This window comes from Pteropus medius, unplaced genomic scaffold (genome assembly GCF_902729225.1).
Source record: "Pteropus medius unplaced genomic scaffold, Ma_sr-lr_union100, whole genome shotgun sequence".
In the NCBI taxonomy this organism is placed as follows: domain Eukaryota; kingdom Metazoa; phylum Chordata; class Mammalia; order Chiroptera; family Pteropodidae; genus Pteropus; species Pteropus medius.
In genome coordinates, this window is record NW_024343732.1 from 1507043 (window position 1) to 1530067 (window position 23025).

At 49.1% G+C, this 23025-nt stretch overlaps 1 protein-coding gene across 4 annotated transcripts in view; it reads right to left on the reverse strand.

The window, feature by feature from the left end:
• UNC13A (unc-13 homolog A) overlaps window positions 1–23025 on the reverse strand; it is a 58800-nt gene that overhangs the window by 17061 nt on the left and 18714 nt on the right. For 2 of the 4 annotated variants that reach the window (XM_039867804.1, XM_039867803.1), the window contains exons 9-33: window positions 21333–21540; window positions 19136–19672; window positions 18543–18651; window positions 16795–16841; window positions 14915–14993; window positions 14267–14338; window positions 13776–13995; window positions 12885–13112; window positions 11828–11969; window positions 11538–11707; window positions 10442–10557; window positions 9031–9194; window positions 8481–8631; window positions 8112–8180; window positions 7704–7793; window positions 7361–7495; window positions 5622–5755; window positions 4533–4618; window positions 4213–4339; window positions 3456–3552; window positions 2935–3078; window positions 1773–1856; window positions 1174–1251; window positions 854–942; window positions 242–394 (exon numbers count right to left, since the gene is read on the reverse strand). In XM_039867804.1, the coding sequence (XP_039723738.1) occupies window positions 242–394; window positions 854–942; window positions 1174–1251; window positions 1773–1856; window positions 2935–3078; window positions 3456–3552; window positions 4213–4339; window positions 4533–4618; window positions 5622–5755; window positions 7361–7495; window positions 7704–7793; window positions 8112–8180; window positions 8481–8631; window positions 9031–9194; window positions 10442–10557; window positions 11538–11707; window positions 11828–11969; window positions 12885–13112; window positions 13776–13995; window positions 14267–14338; window positions 14915–14993; window positions 16795–16841; window positions 18543–18651; window positions 19136–19672; window positions 21333–21540 (3529 nt within the window). Of the gene's footprint in view, window positions 1–241; window positions 395–853; window positions 943–1173; window positions 1252–1772; window positions 1857–2934; window positions 3079–3455; window positions 3553–4212; window positions 4340–4532; window positions 4619–5621; window positions 5756–7360; window positions 7496–7703; window positions 7794–8111; window positions 8181–8480; window positions 8632–9030; window positions 9195–10441; window positions 10558–11537; window positions 11708–11827; window positions 11970–12884; window positions 13113–13775; window positions 13996–14266; window positions 14339–14768; window positions 14775–14914; window positions 14994–16794; window positions 16842–18542; window positions 18652–19135; window positions 19673–21332; window positions 21541–23025 lie in introns of all 4 variants that reach the window. The other 2 variants (XM_039867802.1, XM_039867805.1) reach the window with 2 other exon arrangements.

The window sequence follows — 23025 nt, forward strand, 5'->3', positions numbered from 1 at the left end:
CTACCCATCCATCCACCCGCCTGTGCCTCATGTCATCTAGCCATCCAACCACCATCCATTAATCCATACAAATATTTACTCACCAATCCCTCCCATTCATCTTTCCATTCCTTCAGGCCTCTACCAATCCACCTATCCAAACCATTCAACCACCACCCAGCAAACATGTCTGAGTGTTCTCTCCAGGCCAGCCCCATCATGGCCCCTCTTTGGCTAACCCAGTCCACCTGGCCTGGCTCACTTGCTGTCCAGCAGGTCCATGATGGGCTGCAGTACGTTGTCAGCATCCTGGGCCACACTGCTGCAGGCACTGGCTGGCACATTGCCCGTGCCCTTCACCTGGCTAAGGATGTCACCCATCTGTTTGACACACTCCTCAATGTGTGGCTGGAAGCTGGGGGCATAAAGAGGAGGAGCTCAGACCAGATTCTCCTGGTCTCTGGAGGAAGGGCCAGATGAGGCCATAAATGCTGATCTGTGGACCCTGACCTTTTATCACCAGTATCAGGGAGACATGGCATATAACAGAGCAAGGCAGGGGGTGTTAATAATAGCAGAATCAGGCACTGGCTAAGACATTTACTTGTGTTGTTAATTTCATTGCACAATCCTACTCAAGTACTATTGTTATCATCATCCCCACTTTACAGATGAATAAACTAAGTCTCAGAGAGGTTAAATGACTCACCTAAGGCCACACAGCTAGTAAGCAGTGAAGCCAGGATTGAACTCAGCTTTGTCTAACTCCAAGTCTGAGGTCTTCACCACATCTGCTGAGTCTCCGGATGCCCCAGGCTCAGAGGTCTGGGGGTTGCCCCCTCCCCTCTGCTCCCAGCCCTGGAGATGCCCCCACCTGGTAGCAAACACCCGGCTGAGCTCATCCAAGACGTTGTTGAGTTTCACCTGGAGCTCCTTTAAGATGTCACTGGCCTCGGCGTCCAGCTGAGGAGAGAGAAGGAATGTCAGGTCAAGTTTACAGAATATCTATGGGTCTGGGGCATTTTCCCATTCAACCCTGAGAAAGGGATCCCAAGAGGCTGGAGAATAAACTGAAGCACAGGTGGTGAAGATGCTTGCTTGGGTTTGAGAGAGCGACTGGGTTGGAATTCATTGGATAGAAGCTCTGGGGACTGCAGGGATTGGGGTGTGTCACCCTGCCCAGTCCCACCTCACCTCCTTCCCTCCCATGGCTTCAAACATTTTCTCTAGCTGAACTCGCAGCTGCTGAGTGTTGTTCATGAGGATGCAGGGCTGGCGATGGGAACAGAGCAGAGTCAGGGCTTAGGATGCTTCCCCAGAGCCTCTCCCACCCACAGCCAGGGAGCCCTGGTGGTTTCAAGGTCTAAATCTGGAGGAAGCTGGGGTCCCAAACTTTCATTTGAAAATGGAAGACATTGTTTGGGACCAGGTTCCTGGAAGTGTTAGGGAGGTTGGTCTCTGGGGACTGTCAGGGGGAAGGAGGACTCAAGTAAGTGGGCTAGGCATCTGAGAGTAGCAGGAAGGGGAGTTCTTGTCATATGCCCATCTTCTCCTACATGGGCTAAGCTTTGAATGCTCACATACATATACCCTGAAAGTTTCATTCACAACAACCAGACAGTGACACATTGAAGACCTGTCCCCTTACCTCCATATTCCCCCAGACATACAGAGTCAGACACACACAGTTAGACACACACAGGGACACAGGTCTCAGAGCCCAGAGAAAGATGGAGCCCTGGGGATGCAAAATGGGGCTGGGAGGGTACAGGACAGGGGTCCCCTCAGGTCACCACTTTCTCCTTCTCCTTGGAGCAATAGGAGGCGAAGTCCTTGGAGATGATGTCTGCATACTGGAGGAGCACATTACTGATAGTCTGGGGAGGACACAGAGAGTGGTTGAGAGGAGGGGCTGAGATTGGGTGGGCCCACCAAGAGATACTAGTGAGATGAGGGATGAACTGGAACCCATTTTAGCACCTAATAGGACCACTGGGCTTGGCAAATTCTCCACCCAGGTTGACCATCATAATCAAGAGAAGACACCACCATGTGAAGATGATTATTTTATGTAGACTCAACTCTTTTTCAGAGCAACCAACCATCATATTAACCCAGCCCCAACCAGCCCCAATCAAGCATGACCTGATTCCAAACCGAATCTCAATTTCTACCTGCATTCCCCAACTTCAACCCAGGCTAAAGCAAATCCAATTGAATCTAACCCTAGTCCAATGATCTCAACCTCCAAACTCACCCCAGGGCCCACTGAAATTCTATATAAATCCCAACACTCACTCTAATAACAACAAATCAAATCCCAATCTTAACAGTAACCCTAAACCCAATCCAAACCTCAACTCAACCCCAACTCTGACCCCAGCTCTAAATTCAACTTCAGCTTTAATTATAACCCTGACCTCAACCCCAACCTCAACTCAAATCTTGTCCCCAACCACAACTCCAACCTCTATGGAAGGACCAATGCCAACATTGACCTAAACCTTAACCTCAATCCCAGTGACATCAACTCTGACCTCAAACCCAACCCCAACCTCAATCCTGACCTTGACCTCAAATTCAGCCTCAACCTAAGCTTTAATCCCAACCTTAACTCAGTGACATCATCCCCGACCTCAAACTCCAACCTCAACTCCAATCTCAATGACATCATCTACCCCAACCCTGACATCAATCCCAGCTTCGACACAAATCCTATCCCCAACTGCGACTCCAACATCTATGGCATGACCAACCCCAATATTATGGTTTGGGTTGGTCATTCCACAGACCTCAGTCCCAGTGATATCACCAACCCTAACTTTGACCTCAATCCCAAACTCAACCCTAACCCTGACTCTGACCCCAATCCCAACCTCAACTCCAATCCCAAACTTGACCCTATTCCAACCCCTATCCTGGACCCCATCCCCAACCACACCCACACTCCTGCACCTTGGCAAAGCGTCTCATGTAGTGCCCCACGATCTGGGGGTCAGGACACTCGAGTTTCTTGATGATCTCAAAGCTCTGGTTGAGCTGGGAGAAGACGTCCACCACGGAGCAGGAAAACAGGGCATGCTCCGAGGTCTGCTGGAACTGCAGTGGGAGGCAAGCCAGGATTGAGGAGAGGGGTCAGAGCCGAACAGTCCACAGAGCCCAACCCTCTCGCTCTCCATGGTTAGAGCCAGAGACTAACCACCCAGGGATGACATAAATAGTGTGTGAGGTTGACTTACTGCTCAACAGAGGCTATAAGGTGGGGGGGTGGGTAAGGCTCAATAAACTCACATTTATTTGTTGAATGAACAAAAGACTTTAAACACCATGAACGAGACAAAGATTGAGGACAACCCTCAGAGACTAGTCTCATCCCAAGGGTAGTTTTCGTTCCCAAATTGGATCTTAATGGACCCCAGAGGGAGCGAAGCCACTGTGGGCAGACTGGAAGCTTGGCGGTCAGTCAGCTTTCTTACCCCATCCTTCTTGTCTCGCTCCAAGGCCCCATGCAGGAAATCTCGGGATACCTCCTCATTTTCATCCAGCCACTGGATGACGAAGGGCTCAAACCACCTGCAATGGAGAACCAGGGTGGTGTTCTGCCATCTCTTGTTCCCATGACCCTCTGCTTGAACTCACCCTGTGTCCTTGGGTGGTCACTCCAATGTTCCCCTCCTCCACCAGACCTCAGCTACTTCACCCATGAAATGGACCAAGTGACCACTGTCAGAGCAAAGCTCAGGCTCATGGGAATTCTGGTTGATAAACTATCCATGGGCAAGTGGGTTTAGTCCCTGAGATCCCAACACAGCACATAGTAAGACCTCAATATATAGTGGCCACCAACCCACCCTCCGCCACAGCCCACCATTCAGACATCCTGAGTTCAAATTTGGCTCTGTCACTTATTGGAAATCACCTTGGGCAAATCCTTCAGCATTTAACCCTCTATTTCCTCATCCACTAAATGGGAATTATGATGCTCCCGTCTCAGAATTGTAAAAAGGATTAAATGAGAAAAGACATGTGAGCCTGCTCAGGATGGTTCCTGATACTTATGATTATGGCTATAGGAGTCCATAGTCCAATGGCTAAGAATAGAGAACACTGAGTTTGAGCCCCACCTGTGCCCCCGATGCCCAGGGAACCCTAAGTAGATAAGCCCTCCTCTCTGGGCCTCAGTATCACTGTCAGCACTGCAGTTCTGGCTTGGGTTCTGGGCAGGGGACTTACGCAGGGTACTCAGGCACTCGGTCCTTGAAGGCGGGAAGCTCTGCTACATACTCATTGTAAAGCCACTTGACTTTGAAGTGGAGGTTCATGTAGTCAGCACTCTTGCACAAGCGATGCTTGTCATGCTCTAGTAGGAGAAGCAGGGGAGTGGCTCAGCTGAGAGGGTCTGCCACCCTCTGTCTCAGCAGTTCCTGCTCTGGCAATCATTGATGTTCGACCTCAGGCATGAGGATCCAGGGCATTCACAGCCTTTCAGGGAACACTGAGGCACAGCTACCTGCTGTAGCGAGGCTAGAAGACATGGGAGTGGGGGCACTCACCCTCCATGGCATACTTCATGTCCTGGGCAAACAGATTCCACATCACTTCAGCACTGATTTTACCCACATTCAGTTCCTGGGGAAACCTGGCAAAAGTTTGAATTATGAAAGTATGAAAATATGGAAGAATGAAAACTTGGCAGACAGAAGTCAGATAGCACAGGCTACTTTGGCCTTCCTAGCCAAGGGGTAATGCAGGACAGGCAGAGGGATCTGGATTCAAGTTCCCTCATAGCCACAAATTTGCTAAGTGACTCTGTAATAAGGCCCTGCTTCTCCTGAGCCTCGCTCATATATCCCTCCATTCCTCCATTCATTCACCCATCTATCTATCCAACCATCCATCCACCTCTCCATCCATCCACCTCTCCATTCATCCACCACCCACCCACCCCATCCACCCTTCAGTCTAAAATCTCTGATATTAATTCCATATCTAAATAAGCAAGAGATCCTGGCATCCATCCAAAATCCCTGATATTAATTCCAAGAGATCCTGGCACCCCAGAGTTAGGGCCCCCTCTAACACTTACCTCAGGGAGAAATAAAACAGCTAGCCGAAATAAAAATTCTACAGACATATAAATCCAGAAACCAAAACTGTGCACACATTCATAAACAACTACACAATATGCAATACTGTACATTGAAGTGCATTCTACAAGTTTACACACATATACAATTAAATCCATAGACTACAACTATAATACACAAAATTACATCCACACTTGTAAGAGATAATGAAATTTAAATGTAAAACACATAGTGAATAGTAGAACAATACTATTGTTATTTATGAACTTACACACACATACAAAATTCTATACATATGTACATACTGTTATTCACACAAATCAATACACATAAAATACATGCATGATTATACCAGTGATGGTGTACATACACACAATTTTATATTTACGTCTGCAAATTATGCCATATTTCATCCAGGCACAACCACACCTACAATTGCTCTCATATATACAATATTTTATGCGTAATTAGACATGAGTGCTTTTACAAACAAGACAGAAGATTATGTACACATATACACAATGACCTCTAGATAATTAACTACACACAACTCACTGGTTGAGGCAGGGAGTGTAAGAATTCTTGTCTTCCTCGATGATGGACACTATGAGAGTAATCAGCTTGGACCAGAAGTCGAGGTTCTTGATGCTGGGGCCCTGTTCCTCTGGGGGAACTTCCCCCTTCTTGGCCTGAATGGGGCAGTGGAGACATTGGCTACAAGGGGTTCAGGGATGGGGACTTCAGTCAGTTCATTATTGAGGTACAAGAGGTTGGTGAGGAAGGGGCCCCATTAAGATGCGTGTGATTCAGGTGAGAGGTCTGCATGAGAAGGAACAAAACTCATGTAAACTGGCTCAAGCAGAGCTCATATCTACCCAGCTTAACAAAGTTTAATTAGACTCAGCTCATAAAACTAATGGAACTGAATTTAGTTGAACAAACTCAAACACAGTCAGCTAAATGGAGCTGAAATGAATGTAAATCAGATCCACTTAGCTTAACAGATGGCAGTTCTCAGTGTTAATTCAGTGGAACTGAACTTGGGCCAATTACACTGCGTGGAGTGGAACTAAACTTAACTGAATTGAATTCAAATGAACTCAATTGGACTGAGCCTAATCAATTTCTCCAAGATCGACATCATCCTAAATCAAAAAAGGAAATAAATTGACCTAAACTCAACCGAACTCAAGTCAACCCAACTTAATGTAACTCAGTTCAACCAAAGTCAACCCAACCCAACTCTACCTGCTCAACTCAACCTAACACACTCAGGCCAACTTAATCTATCTAGCTTTAGTCAATCAATGGAAATGAATATAACTAAACTCAGTTGAAATGAGTCCAACTCAATCCAATTCACTTGAACTCAACTGTACTTAATCCAACAACCCAGCTCATTCTAACACAAGCCAAATCAACTCAGTCAATAACATCTTCAACTCAAGCCAACTGAATGGAAATGAATAAATTTTTACTAAATTAAACTCAACTCAATCCAATTCAGTGCTGCACACTAATTAGCCAAGAGCAATTTTAGCTTAAGTCAATCAAATAGAAATAAATAGAACTAAACTGATTATAGTTGAACTAAACTCAACTCAATTTAATCCATTTCATCTCAATCCAATTTAATTATGAGCAACTTGATTTCAACTGAAGTCAACTGAATGTAAAAGAACAGCACGAAATAAAATTGAACTGAATTCAGCTTATGTATTACCTACTATCAGAAGCCCAAGTTGAGGGGCCACTTCAGGCTCCCATAGCCTCCCTCAATTCCTCCATCCCAGTGCTAATCACCCTGGGTTGTAAATTTCTAATTTTTTCATCTTTTCCTCCTAATAGAACATAAGCTCCTTGAAACCTTTCTGACAATCCTGGGACATTATATGTGTAGATAAACACATGTTGACAGATTACACAAAAATTGAGTTGAAATGACCAAAACTGAACTCTACTTAAAAAATTCGATTCAACTCAACATTTATTGAACAGTGATTCTATTCCAGGCACACTGTATTATGCCAAACTCAACTAAGTTTAACTAAAACTGAATTTATTAAGCACCAATTGTGTATCAGGTGCTGAGCACTTAACTATATTTTATCTAAAGCTTGTATCTCATTGAAGCTCCTTCTCAATCCTGAGATGGGGGTTAATGACCCTTATTTCACGGAGGGAGATACTGAGGCTCAGAACAGTTAAATTGTTTGGGAAGGGGCAGATCTGGGTCTTGGGTCAGAGTCTGGTTGATGTTTGCTATTCCCTTCCACCTCTTGTGGGGTCCTCACCGGGTCTGTCTGGTACTCCCGACTGTAGAGCTCATGACAGTTGTTGAAGATGTACTCATAAGTAGAGTTGAGGCAGGCTTTCACGCAATCCTTCACCACTTGGCTGGCTCGGGGTGGGCTCTGGAGTTCTTGCACCTGGAAAGAGGGAGATGGGCATGGGTGGGCACAGCTGGGACAAGAGGTGCTGATGGTACTGGGTTTCAGGAAATGTTGTAGCAGTATGAAAGCAGAGGGTCACAGAGAAAGGGCACTGCTCTCCAGGAGAAATATTAGCGGTTTAGGAGCTAGGAGTCCTGGAGAATCCTTCTTGGAGAGCTAAATGGGACTGGGTCCCCTTTGCTACCTTCATCCGAAAGAAAGTGATGCTGGTGAGAAGGTCCACAGTGGATTTGAGGTCCTGGAGTCTCTCTGGGCTGCTGGCTGGGAAGTTATTCTGTTGGAAGGGAGAAGAGAGGTGGAGTTATGGTAGAAAGCTAGGGAGGATGGGAGACAGTATTTTAGGGGAAATTCAAAAGCCCCCAAGTTTCAGGAGGTGGGTTGGGGGTCAATGAAAACACCTTGAAGCAACTGGGGGGTCTTCTTGAATGCACCAAATGGGTTGGGCAGGTGCTGCTAACATGTGTACACGTGTCAGAGGAACACATTCTGCATGTTAGGATGGGTCCTCTCACACACATGCCTGCTGGAAGCTGTTTCATCTGGGCACACATGTGCATGGGGGTGAGCAAGTCATCACGCATGCACTTCTCACCCGATACATAGAGAGGTCAATCCGCAGGGAGTTATGCAGTTGATCCAGGAGCTTCACAAAGCGCTCTTTCTGGAGAGGCAGAGGAGAAGGATAGATGGAAGCAGAGACTTGGGCGGCAAGTGTAGTACTGCAAGGTGGCTGCCATATTAGCTGAGGGCTAACTATGCAGGAAGAGCATCTCATCCACCATTGATCTGAACCCTCATAACATCCGTTTCCATTCAACAGAAGGATAAACTGAGGTTCAGAGAGAAATGGCTGGTACAAAGTCACACAGCAAGTCAAGTCCAGACTGGGAATCAGGAGCTAAACAGGGTTTGACCAGCACAGGGTTGGATTCTCCCTCATCCCCCAGCCCCTGGGACTGACCCCAAAGTTGGAGGCGGCGAAGCGGTCAGAGGCAGACACGTTGGTGGAGGCGGTGGTGTGCGCATAATAGGCATTGATGTTGGCAAGCAAGGTGCTCATGACAGCAGGCACCCCAGGACACATGTACTTGGAGGAGAGGCAGGCAAAGTGGCTGGTGGGAGAAAGTGGTAGGCACTGGGCCTGGTGTCCAGCCAGGACAGGCTGTGACCACCCCAGAATGCCTCTAAGACACCATCATGAGTGGCTCCTCCCAACCCCCTAACCATCCCCTTTCTCTCTGCTTGATTCTGCCCTCTAAGTCTCTCTTTCCTCTTTGAGTTGCTCTATCTCTGCTTCTAGCTCAGCTCTCGTCCCTATCACTCTAGCCCCAACAACGGCACTTTCCTAACTTCCAGGGAAATTACATAATGCCCACCACACCCACTTTCTCTCTGACTCCTTTTCCTAAGAACCCCCTCCACCCTAGATCTGCCAGTGTTCACTTGGTGACCACCCCTCCCTGCAGTTTCCTGCACCTCGCCCTCATGTCCACCCCATCCTGCAGCCTCACGTCATGGCTTGATAGATGGACTCGACACCATAGCGCATGGCAAATTCATCCACGATCTCCTGGGCTGTCTCATCATAGTAAACCTTCCAGGCATCATCACCCTTGGCATCTGGGATCTTCACAACCCCATTGTTCTGCACATCAGTTACGAAGTGGAACAGGTTCTGCCAATACAAGGGAGAAGGTGTCAGAGAGTGCAAGGGGGCACAAGGGGTCAGAGATCCCAGGTCTAGGGCATTTTACATCATCCATGCATCTGTTTATTCATTAATTCATTCATCTACCCTTTCATCCATCTAACTACCCAAAATTTCACCTATGCCTCATCCATTCTTCTAATAATTCATCTGACCTTGACCAATGGGGAAGAGTTCTCCATATATCTATCCATCCATCCATTCATCTATCTACATATCTATCCACCCATTCATCTGTCTGCCTGTCTATCCATCCACTCATCCACCCATCCATTCAACTATTCCAAAATGCACCCATCCACTAATTTACCTTTCTAATAATTCAGCCACAAACCCATTCATCTCATACATTTGCCCACAACTTAATCTGTTGTGGGCAATTCATCTTTCTACCCAATCAACCATTAATCAATTCACCCATCTATCATACATCTGTCCATGCATCCACCCACCCATCCATCTGTTTAACTACCCCCAAATTCAGCCATCTACACCTCTACACTTCCAATAGTTCAACCATCCATCTATCCACCCACCTATCCAACTACCCCAAAATTGACCTATCCACTCCTTCCTTGTAGCAATTCAACCACACATCTAACTATCCCATCCACTACCCACAACTTAATCATCCATCTAATAATTCATCCATCCACCCATTCAACCATCTATCACCCATCGGTTTATCCATCCATCTATCCATTCATCCACATATCATCTCTCTGTCCATTTATCTACTCGCCCATCAATCTATCCAAGTATCCTCAAATTCACCCATACATTCATCTATACTTCCAATAGTTCAACCACACATCCAATCTGCTCATACCTTTATCATCAATACTTTCTTTTATCCACTCATTACTCATTCATCTATTTAATCATTTATTTATGGAACAAATTGAATTCTCTCCAGGAGCCCCCAGATGGCTGGAAGAGACAGATCCAGACACAAGCAGCTCAATCCTGAGTGTTCAGGGCTAGGACAGATGGAAGATCTGGAGCTGGGTAGTGAGAGTCTGCCTGGAGAATGGATGGGGAGGAGTTTCCCAGGAAGAGAGAATGGCATGGGGAACAGTCTCAGAGACCCAGAGGAGTGTGACTGGTGTGGCCAAAAAGAGGAAGGGAGAGTTGGGGAAGGCAGAAATGGCGAGTGGAAGCAATGTGGGAGATCACAGTGAGTTTCAAAGGCAGGGTGGAGCAATAGGATTCACCTCGTGCAAACAGGTGTACTGGACATGGTAGGGGGCCACCTTCTCCTCGCCTTTGATCTCCACACTGATGTGTAGCCGGATGGCACCTGACACAGCGGATTTGTCAGTCCGCTTGTCTGCAGGGCAAAAAGGGATGACAGTGTCAGAACTTCCCAATCTAGCCCTGGGATATTTTAATTTATGCATGACTGTTTCCCTTCCAGATACTCTGAAATTAAAGCCTGGGTGTCTCTCCTCAGATTGTTTCCCTAGACTTTTGTCTTTCCCATTAGACTAGAATTCCTTAGATCCTGTCTCTCCCTCTAAACTAGGATCCCAGACTTTGCTTCCTAACTCACATTAAATTCCTGGGTCTGCATCTCCCTCTTTAGACTAGAAGCCCTAGGCACTGCTTCTCTCCCAGACTGAGTTCCTAGGCCCTGTCTCCTCCATCAGATCAAGCTCCCCAGACTCTACTCATCTTGCTATACAAGGTTCCTGGGTCTGTGCCTCTCTCCTCAGACTAGGATCCTTAGGTCTTGCTTCCTGTTTCCCTATCAGAATGAGATATCTAGATTTCTTCCAGTCAAACTAAGAAGTTCCTGGACTCTGCTCGCCCCTCTCAGAATGGCTTCTTCCTATGCCCTGAGACTGAGCTCACAGATCCTGTCTCCCCCATCAGAATGGGCTCACAGTTTCTACTTATCTTCTTAGACAGCGTTCTTGGGTCTGTAGCACACTTCTCAGACTAGAATTCCCAAACTAGACCTCCTCCTTTAGACTGGATTCTCAAAGATTAGTCTTCCTTTTTAGGTTGGATATCTAGGTCTGTACCTCTCTCCTCAGGTTTAGGATCCTCAGGTCTTACTTCCTGCCTCTACCATGAGACTGAGATACATAGATTCTGTTCCTCCCTCACACTCCCAAACCAAGCTAAGAGGTTCCTGGGTTCTTCCTGTCCTCATCAGACTGAGCTCACAGACTCTGCCTCCCTCACCAGATTGGGCTCCTAGACTGACTCCTCCTGACACTGTCTCTCCACTCCAGCTGGGTTCCCCACTTTGGCTAGCTCCCTGGGGCTCCCTCCCCACCGCCTGCAGAACCCCCTCTTGCTCACCCAGGTTGTACCACACGTCCATCTCGCCGCTGAGAGTCCGCACCTCGATGATTGTTTGTCCTAGGAAGTCATCGGACTCCCTCTTGAACCGCTGCTTCACACGAGATTTGATATCATCATCTTCGTCCCAGACACGCACCTTGATTCGGTCTGAGGAGTTGTGACATTCGCTGCAGGGAGGAGGCAGGAGCAAAGATCAGGCAGCCAGTTTGAGCTGGTCTTGGAGTCCCCTTTGTCTGTCTCAGCAGGGTGTTCCGGATGGGGTACTGGGGGCCTAGCCAGGCACTTACAAATGGAAGTTCTCCTCCCACACGGGATTCAGGTTCCCATAGATGGTTTTCGTCCGTTTCTTGGTCTTCCCGACCTGGACGGTGACATAAGGGTCACTGGACCCTGTCTTGTCCTTTGCCTGCAAACCCTGGGCACAGACCACTGGAAAACACATAGGACAGACATAAATGTGTGCTCAAGGAAGGAAGCATGCTGAAAACAGTCATTGCAATGGGCTCCTGCTGCTTGCTGGGGATCCTGTGACGTGGCCTGAGGGCTTGGTTCTGGCCACCAGAGCCTGTGGGCATGCTGGTCTTGCTAGAGAGTTAACACCCAGGGAACCCTCAGCCAATGAAGTGAAAGATGGGAAGGTACCCCAGGGTCACCCATGGGGTGGGTATTCTCAGGTGTGTGCTCTGCGTTGTGCCCCTGAGGTTCTGCAGTGGGATTGCACTTCCATTGACCATGGAGTCACCTGATCATTTGCACCCCCTGCAGGGCTCCACTCCTCCCTGCTGCCAGTCTCCATCGCCCATGGGGCTTCCTGGGACTACCTCCTGGACACTCAGCTATGCTGAAATCATCTTGGGGTCTGTCTTCTGGGAAATCCAAATGAGGTTGCGCATGGATAAACACCATAAGGCCCAGGCCTCTGGATAGGACCACTCTTCAGTGGGAGCTAATATTGTCCCCTAGTGGTCCCAGGTGGGACTGAGCCCCAGCTCTCCACAGCATTGCCTGCTCTTTGGCCCCTGTGCCCTCTTTCCCTTCCAGTCTCATTTCTAAACTTCCACAGGGTTTCCTGTGGTCACCTCCCAGATGGACCATGTGCTCTCAACTCCTCTTCCGGGGGTCTGGTTCTGGGGTCATCAATCAAAATGACCCAGACAGAGTGTCATGCATACACGCTTAGAGGCATACATGCCCACCCGTGGCACGAATGCACACACACGTGGACACTGGAAAGACAGTATACGCTCAAGTACCTGCAGCAAAGGGAAGGAAGGGGTTTGGGAGGGAGCACAGGGGGCTAAGAAAAGGGACTTGGTGGCCACCCCCGTCCCACTGCGGCCTCACCGGTGATGCTGATCTTGGCCGACCACTTGGACGTGCCATCCAGCACGCTCTGCTTGACCGCCTTCATCTGCTGCGTGTGCGCTGCCTTGGTCACGGCGAAAATCTCCTGGATGAGCTCGAAGATCTCAGGCTTGTTGCGCTCCCGGATCTTCATGCGGTCCTTGAGCACCATGATGATGTTCTGGGTCCGGTCCTCCGCCCCATGCTTAGAGCTCTTCTCTGCCGCCCCTGCAGAAGTGGACAGCGGCACTGTCTAGGGAGCGCCCCTCACCGGAGCCAGCACCCCGACTCCCACTCCAGAGCGTCCTCAGCAGTAGCCACAGTCACTAAGCTGTGGGGATTCAGGTGAATCACCCCAAAAGTTAGAGCTTCCTATTTTCTCTCTGAATCCTCCCTCCCACCAGGATTTTCACTCTTCAGAGCCCAACCCCTCTGAATCCTCAGCCCTCCCAAGACCCCGCCCTTTCTGACACCTCTCCCCAACCCTCCCTGTTCTGAGCTAACCCTAACCCCCTTTTTCTCCAGGTGAACCGCTGCCTCTTATTAAACCTGCCCCTTGTATAGTTACCCCAGTCCTGGAGCCCCACCCCCCCCTTCTCCGACCCTCTCACGCCTCCTTTCTCCCTCTTCTCACCACAACCCTCCCCCCCAAAGGTCCGCCCATCACCCCACGCCCCCTGCTCCACCAACCCTGGCCCGCCACCCTCTGCCGCCCACCTCCACGCCCGAACCCCACCACCACATAAGATCCGCCCTTCTGTTCATGCCCCGCCCATCTCGCAGGGGCCTGCCCCTGTTCTTGACCCGCCTTCAACCCCGTCTCCGTGGAGCCCCACCCCTACCACTCAGCCCGGTCCCTTTGTCCACGCCCCAGCCCGCGCCCGCGCTCACTCTGCAGGCAGTCCGCGTTCAGCAGGTCCTGGCACTTCTCGTGGCACTTGACGCCACACTCGGTGCAGCGCATGCCCTGCCGCGCGATGCCCCACAGCAGTCCCTCGCACTCGTAGCAGTAGGTGGGCGTGGTAGCCGTCCAGACTTCGAAGTTGTGCGGTGTCGTGCACGAAATGGGATAGATTAAGGCTTGCAGGGTCTTCTTGTAAACGTGGTTTTTCTGCAGGGAGGGGGAGGGTGCGGTATGGGGCACAGAGCCCTCACCTGGGGGTGCTGTCCTGACTCACTCTCATCCTGTGCAGAGTATAGTCAAGTTCCAGTCCCTCTGCCACCCCCACGGGTTCTTGGGTGAAGAGGGTGTTAACGCGATGCTGCGCTATCGGTCTCTGAAGTGAGTAGTGCCTGTCTCTGCCATACCCTCCTCCTCTTCCTCCAGGAGCCCCCAACCCAGCCCACCTTACAACCAGGGGAGGGGGAGGTACCCCACGCACCAACTCCTCGTTGTTCAAAGTGCTGGAGGCCAAGGCCGAGGTGATGCCCGCTTTTCTGGACTGGACCAGGGACTGGGGTGGGGAAGACACCGAGGGAGTCACAGAGTTGATTGACACCCATGGGATTGTCACCAAGAGCAGAATCCACAGCCATGGTTTGGGGCCACCAGCCATGGGGTCAAGTCACAGCCACGATGAACAGGACACAGTTCACAACAGCAGGAGAGGAACCAGCAAAGAATTGGGACATGACCAAGGGAACTTCCAGGAAGGCAAGCAGCCCCACAACCCTGACTGACCCATTCCCCACCACCATGGACTTGACCATGGTCACCAGGCACACCGTGAACCAAGGGTGGAAGTTACCTGCTCTCTCCCCGACCGTGAACTGTAAGACATGGTAAGTTCCCCTCCCCAGAACCCATGGGTTGGGGGCCAGTTGGAAGATCCCAGTGGAGGGGTCCGAAGAGGAGACTCAGGGGCCCAGGTCACCATCACTTACCATGGCCTGAAGTGTCCACGCAGCACATAGGGTAGAAATCAAATTATGTTAGTTCCAGAGAATGCCTTGCTAGCCCCCAGCCCCAGGTCTTCCATGGGCAGTTGTACAGGTTGAGCACTGGGGTAAGGGAGGGCTCAGGTGCTCACCAGGTCACTCACGAGTGGGATGGGCTTCCTCTTTCGGATGTCAGGCATGCTGTCGATGATGATAAGACCACCCCCTGGGCTGCAAGACATACACAGGGACGTCAAGGGCCCAAGGAAGTCGCCCTTCTTCCATTAGACATCACTCGAGGTTGGGGCAGGATATGTGATCTCCCCAGGTATTAAGAGTTAAATTGTGTCCCTCAAAAAGATACATGCAAATCCTAATCCCCAGGACCTCAAAATGTGAACTTATTTGGAAATATGGTCATTGCAGAGGCAATTAGTTAAGATGAGCTCATACTAGAGTAAGGTGGGCCCTAATCCAATATAACTGGCATCTTTATAAAAAGAGAGACACACAAGCAGACTGTGGTGTGACAATGGAGGCAGAGATTGGAGTAATACATCTACGAACCAAGGAATACCAAGGATTGCCAATAACTACCAGAAGCTGGAAAGACAAGGAAGGATTTTCTCCTATAGGTGTCAAGAGAGTGTGGTCTTGCCCACACCTTGATTTTGGACTTCTAGCCTCCAGAATTGTGAGAGAATAAATTTCTGTTGTTTTAAGCCCCCTGTTTGTGGTTGTTTGTCACAGCAGCCCCAGGAAATGAAGACACTGGGCCTCAACTTCCTCGTCTGGGAGCTGGGGAGATGATGCAGGTATCCACGTTTAATGAAAATTTGAATTAAGCAAACCTAAATAATATACAGAAGTATCAATGAAACCTTTCTTTATGCTCGAAATTGGAAACACACGCTTCTATTGAAAATCAGTCCTGGAAGGAGTGATTTCAACTTCAATGGGAATGAGGGAACTGGAAATCGTGTTTGTGTTCTTGTCTCTTGGCAGTTTCACAGTAGCTGGAGGATTGAATGAGTGCTGTGGCAGACGCCATACGGGCTTGTCCAAATTCACTTTACTGAGAGGTGCACTCATCCCAGAGAAGGTTCAGCTGTGGCTCTTCTCCAGAAGGTTCTCACTGGCCAATGAGAGAGGTGCCTGGCTGCCAAAGACTCTCGGATAAGCTCCGGGGTGTGATTTGTGCTCCAGCGCCCCCTGCAGGACCAGGCAGAGGCCTGGCCACTCCTGAACTACATCTCTGCTCAAGCTTCCTCCACCTGACCCAGCCTGCCACACCAGTGTCTCTTGAGAGAGCTTCTTCCATTAATCACAAGCACAGAAACCCCCATCTCACTCACTGCTTCCAGGGCTCCCTGCCCAGCACACCTGCTCATCTGGGAGTCACAGCTCCTGTTTCCCTGACTCTGTTGGCAAAGGACCCACAAGGGGAGAATGTCACTCTCCTGCTGCTATTTTAAAACATTAGTGTAATTAAAAAATATCTTTTCGCCATCCAAAGGCTGCAAAAACACCCTTGAAAAGTAGTAACTTAAGTTAGATGTGACAAAATGCTCCATTTAAGACCAAACGACTATCGTTAACAACAGTGCCAGCATCCGTAGCAAGAATCTGGGAGATTTAAAAGCAGAATCAAAGCAAAACGTTCACTCCAGGGTTGCAGATGGGCATTGCAGGAAAATGGACTTTCTCTTTATCTCATATTTATTACTAGGGGGAAGCAGTCTTGAATTATGCAAGTAGCTTGGCCAAGGCATGTACCTCTCGGGACTCAGTTTCCCCATCTGTAAAATAGAATAGTAGCCCCTCCCCAATGGGTTTGTCGTGAGGGTTCAACATGTTACTATCTTTGGCTCTGAATGCCTATGACAGTGGTTCCATTATTTCACCCATGCCTAGTCTGTGCCTTGTCTAAATGGAACCTCTCTTTGCCCTTTCTAGGCTGAGGCTATGGTGTAAACCAGCTTTGGGCTCTGGGTTCAAAACTTCCTCCAACCCTTGAAGCTCCATTACTTACCCGCCTTTAAACCACAGGGATTTGGACATTTCTCCTTCTCCCCTGGCCTGTGGGACAGACAGAAAGATGTGGTCAGTGTGGCTGCCCCTTCCCAGAGCAAGGCAAGCTCCACACCCACTTCTGTCTCCCCTTTGGGCCAGGAGTCAGGAAACCTGGGTTGTAGTCCTCACTGTGTGTCCTTAGGGAGCTCAATGGCTTTCTCTGGGCCTCAGTCTGTCTATCTGTAAGATGGGGAGAGAGGATGTCCTCTCTGCCACCAACCTCAGTGGATGTTGATCTCCTCATCTGTCAAACCTGGGGATGTGTTAGCATCATTCCAATAAGAGTTCATGCATCTATAGTTTCCTGGCATTCGCAGAGGCTAGTTCAAACACTCATAAGAGTCTGTCATTTCTTAAACTCACTGCAGCCTCGCCTGCTTGTTTGCTCTTGTGCAACAGGGCCTTTGCCCGAGCTATGCACCTGTTTGTATGCCCGCCCACCTTCTGCACCCAACCAGCCTCCACTTTTCATTCAGGTCTCAGAATAGGGTCGATACTCCTCATCTGCCATGCACCTAGAGGGTGGCATGGTTGGAGGGGGGCTGGGGAGGGTCCAGCACACTCTTCTGAAATAATATTAAAGTACTTTGAATACTTTAACTGTCACTTCCTACAAGGACTTTTCCTGATTGCCATGGATTTGTTTTATGACCCATCTATGAAACTCAGAGAACCTGCCCACATTTATTTTTCTTGTCATGTCACTAGTTCCATTACAAGGGTAGCTACTGGTTTTTTTTCTCTTAATTTGCTAATATAGTGAAAGTCATTCAATAGACTTTTCATTGCACGATCTTTTCTACCTTTTGAATTTAGAACTGCGTGAAAATATTATTTAGTCAAAAAATAAAATTCTATTTTAAAACTGATAAAAAATTTGACTTGAAATTTCTGTGGCTCTGATATTGGATGAAGACTTTGGGAGTGTGATTAGGATCTCCTCTTGCCAGTCTCACCCCATCTTGGAAATTCCCCCTGGATAAAAAACTATCTCCAGGCTAGAGTGGGTTGAATGACTGAAGGAATAAGTGAATGTTTCCAATCCTGCTGCCCATCTGAACAGTCAACACCCTGGCCCTGATGCTAATTGTATCTTTCACCAAATTCCTTCTCCAATACTGACCTGACCTCAGACCTTTCTCCAGCCCTGACACTGACACTCAATATGATCCCAAACACTGACCTTTTTCCCTAACACCAATTCTAACTCTGACATCTGATCTCTGACTACTGCCTTAACCTTTATCTCCACTCCTGTCCCCAACCTTCATCCTTCCCTTCTGACATGGCTGTAGCCATTACCTAGCTCCAGGTTCCAGTTTGCCTCTCCTCTTTCCCTGTCAAGAAATCCCAGACTGGTGTACGCGAAGCTGGACTGGGCTTTGGTGGGGAGATAGGGCAGGCCAGTGTGAGTGAGGCCAGGAATGGTGGAGCCAGGGTAAAGACAGGAGAGGGTGGGGCCAGGTTGGTATGAGCAGAGCCACGGAAGAAATAGGATGCATAGAGGCATGGCATGGTGGATGGGGTGGGGAAGAGGGCATGGTCAAGCTGTCCATGGGGCATAGCATGAGATGCTGTGGGTGGGCACAGGACCAAGGTGGTGGGGCATGGGGAGGAATGGGGAAGTGGGCATGGCCAGTCTGGGGCCAGTCTGCGGTTAGTGGGGGCATTGGGCATGGATGTGAGCTGACTAGGGCTCTCACTTACCTCTTGAAGCTGCAGTCGCACTTTGTTGAAGGCTCTAAGCCAGTTGGCCTTGGCCCTGGACATGGAGTCCTGACCCTCCTGGCCTTCCTCATCTTCTTGCAGCCTGAAACTGAGGCAAGGTGTATCCTGAGTCTCCATTGACAGTTCTCCCTTCATCCTCTACCGTCTGAGTGATGCCTGTCCCTTTAGAGACACTATGACCCACCTGTGTCTCCCAATGACTCGTCTCAGTGCTCCTGCTCTCTTTCCACATGCCCATTATATTTATGACGCCTTTGGGTCCCTGGCTCCCTTTTCTATCCTCCTGGCCCCTCTGACCCTATTTGCCCAGAATCCTTCCAATGCATTTGTAACTTTTTCAACCGGGAAAAATGTCTGGCCCCTCACAACCCCTAATACTCCTTCATGAGCCCCTTGAACCGCTCTGACCCCACTGAACCCCCTCTGACCTCCTAGACATATCCTGATCCCTTCAATAAACACATGGCCCTGTGACAACTTCCTCTCCCCCATTCCTCAGGTCCAGACTCACTCCATCATGGCACCACTGACCACAGTGACCTTGTGACAGCCCTTTGGCTGCTTCCCATTACCTCTCCTCAGGCTTGGGGGGCTCAGCCTCAGGCGCTCGCTCAAGTGCAGGCACCTCCTTGGTGGCTGGCTCAGGGGCCACCTTGGCCACATCGGGGGCCTCAGTGGGCATTGCTGGGGCCTTGCCCTCCTTCTCAGGGGCTGCTGGTGGGAAACTGACACGCTTGAAGTCCTTGGGCTCAGCCACAGCTGCCTCGTGGTGCTCTGCATAACCACGGATGTCATCAGGCACCTCCTCCTCCTCCTCCAGTTCCTCCTCGTCCTCAGGTAGCTCCTCTTCCTCCTCCAGGAAGTCCTCCAGGTCTTCATCCAGCTCCTCGTCCAGCTCCTCATCCAGCTCGTCCTCGTCCTGGTCCCAGCGCGGCGAGTCCTTGTGGTAGCTTACTGAGCTGTGGCAGGAGTGGTAGGAGTCCCGGTCCCGCTCATCCTCCATCTCGGAGCCCTGCAGGCTCTGCTCATCTGGGTCAAAGTCCTCGCTCAGCTGAGAGCTTCCCTGGCTCAGCTCTCCTGAGGAGGCATAGTGGCTGCTGCCTGTGGGGCTGCGGGGACAGGTGGGGCTCAGGGGCTGGGCACAGAGCCGCTGCCCACCCAGCCCCAGTCACACAGGTCCGTCACACAGGTCCATCACACAGGCATTCGCTCAGCATTGCTTGAGCGCCTACTGTGTACCAGACCCTGCTGTATGTGCCAGCGAAACACAGCCGTGAACAAAAGAGACAAAAATCCCATTCTCGTGGCATTTATGGTCTGGGTGGACAGGCAATAAACCAGATCAATGATAGCAGTGATCACTGATGACCTACTATACGCCACTCCTGTCTATGCCTTGTGGGGGCTGCAAATGCTCCACCCATGTTCTGGGGACCCGGAATCAGTGCCATTGCCACAGCTCCCTTAGATACCTAGGGCTTCTGAAACTTGAACATGGTTGCATCTGCTCTCGGTGTCCCCCTACCTCAACCTGGTCCTCCTACAGCCGAGCTCCTCCATTTGCCAGGAACTGGGGCCTTCCTGCCTCCACATCTTGCCTCGACCTCCTCTCACAGCTGACTCTGCCATGAGTCCCCTCAGCTCCACCTCGCAAGCTTTTGCTGAAATGCATCCACTTCTCTGCACCCTGGGCTCCACCCTAGTCCGGGCTCCACCATCTCCACCAGATGCTGCCCCAACTACCACTCCTGTCCCTGACAGTCCCTGCTTCTCATGGATGCCACAGAGGGGCTTCTTCGAATCATGATCCCAATCACATACCTCCCCTGTTTCAAATGCTACCAGGTATATATGAAATGTAGAAAATTTTAAAATAAAAGTAATTCACTCAAATATCTGCAAAAAAATTATACTGATTGATACTAAAGATGGAGTAGAAAGCTTACGAAGATCTTCAAATTATGTTTTACCGAAACTCTGTACAGTGCATGCTGTCCAATAGAATTTCCGGCAAGGATGGGAGTGTTTTCAATCTCTCCAAGTGCTCTACAAATATTCAATCTGTTTAATATCATGTTTGTTGTTCTGTTTGGAAACCAGGGCTGGGGTGATCAGGTCAGTGAGGAGGGCGGCAGGAATGAGGTCGAGCCTCCCAGGCTCAAGAACCAGCAAGCATACTGTGCTGGACAGTGGTGTGGCCCACGAGGGAACCCACCCATTGGGAAGGACTAGGGACAGCCTACTTTCAAAGGAGTGGTGATGGCAGCTGGACAGAGCAGGGGCAGCTCTGAAGTCACTGTGCCCATGCTTATGGGTCAGGAACATAGGTCAGAGGCCACTGGAAGGGAGGGGCAGGACCTCCTTGGGACCACAGGCTAGCTCCTTACTGGGATCTTTCCAATGTCACCATGCCTCACACCTCCCACTAACAGTCATCTCTTCCTCTACCCACTCCCTCCTCTGCCCAGTTAGAGAGTACATGGAGACAGTACTTTTAAAGGAAGTGCAAAGAGCCCCCATATTTCAGAGGGACCTTTCAGGGGCCTTCAGACTTTCTTCAGCCAAAGCAGAACTCCTTTTATCAACTTTGTGGAGTTTTCTTGCAAATTTTTGGGTAAAGCAAGGGTTCTACTGCTCACAAAAAAGCACGAATGCTTCTTTTCTAGACCCACTTACCTACACCCTCAGCTTCCTCTAATCCCCTACTCCTCTCTTCATTCCAGGAGACAGGGCCACACACACACAGACCACCCCCCTCACAGTGACTACCTGAGGGCCCGTGGCTCGGAGAACTCCTCATAACTGTGCATGGAGTCACTGTAGGATTCTCGGGAACCCAGGGGTGGTGGACGGACAGAATACTGGTGGACCGAAGCGTTGGGCTGGGATGTAGTGTAATAGGGTGGTGGGATGCTGTTGCTTGTCTCGCTGCGGTAGTCACTGTCACGATCATCTACTGCACTGTCAGGGTCATCATCTGAAAAAGAGAGGAGGTGAGGGGAGAGGGTGAGAAGGGGAGGGAGAGAAAGAGAGAGAAAGAGAGAGAAAGAACACAATGGGGGCCAAAGCAGTATCTCATACTTCAGGGGTCTTCACTGGCTGCTAACCCAAGAAGAGGAATCTTTATCAGAGTGAATGAAGGATATTGGGTCATGTTAATAGTGGTACAGGTTTTAGAATAAGGGAGGTGAAAACCCTGCTTTGCCTTATGTGGGTCAAACTGGACCTAGAGTCTGAGTCCAGGAAAAGTCCTCCGATGTGAGGAGGACAGTGGCAAATTGGAGGATGTCCTTCAGCTCAAATGTGAGAATGGACTTTGCCAAAGTCCAGGCTCTCTGAAAACAAGATGAGTTTTTCTATCAGTTAGTGGGCTTCCTATAACAGGAGTCATGCAAACACTCAAAAAAGTTGGGAGGGAGATCAGGAGGACAAGGTGGGAAAAAAATGCCCATTAACCGTCAGAGATTTCTTGATATCTGAGAATGGAGGCCGAAGATCTGAACTCATATGCACAGGAACAAAAAACGGGCTCTGAGAAGGTGCCATCTCCCTCACAAAGGATTGGATCCTTAGGTTGGCAAGACCACCACCCACTCAGAATTTATTGCTAAAATGAAACAGAGTGGGGTTGCCAAACTTCAGATGTTTAATAAGAATTAAAGGATGTTTTAGTTTGGTTTGTTTTCCGTTGTAAGAAGGAAACAGTATTGAGGGACATTAGACTGTGGTTGGATGAGAGAGACTATTTATTTAGAAATCAACACTTGTTTTGAAAACAAATGGGCTGGGAAAAAAAATAACCCCCTGACTGGGTGGCCTATGGCATCAATTTACTGGTGATTTTAAACACCAAAAAGGTGGCTTGTACTTTTTTGTGCCTTTAAGTATTTTTGCTCATTTTCCAGATGTTTATCTATTTTTCTTGCTTTATTATTTTAACCTTCTAATTCTTTTCCAGCTAATTGTATCTGTTTCTATAAATTCAACAAATAGGTCCATTTTATCAATGAGGTAAACTGTTAAAAAATGAATTTTATGCTTTATGTCAAATGCTATTTAATTCATTCCCTAAGTTGTTTTGCCTTTAGAAAAACCTTAAATTCATTTTCAGCTAGCAAAGCTGGCCCTACCAAGGTAACTGGTTTCCCGGTTTTTCATCTTACTTAGGCCAGTGTGACCTACAAGCTTTTGATCCTATCCCTGTCGTACACGACGACCCTGTCATGTGCTGCATGCCGTCAGCACTGCTATTATTATAGAGAGGCAGAGGCAAATTTCCACGACTTACATTTGTGAGTATCAGGCAGAAGGGAGGGATCTGAAACCTGGACAAGTTCTCTCAAAGCTCTGGACAAATTGTCAATGTCACCAAATTGCCAGCCCCTTCCCTGGGGCTGGTTTTCTATCCAATTATCCGAGTCTTTGGCCAAATTGGCATTCTTTCTACCAAATTGTGCCTGAC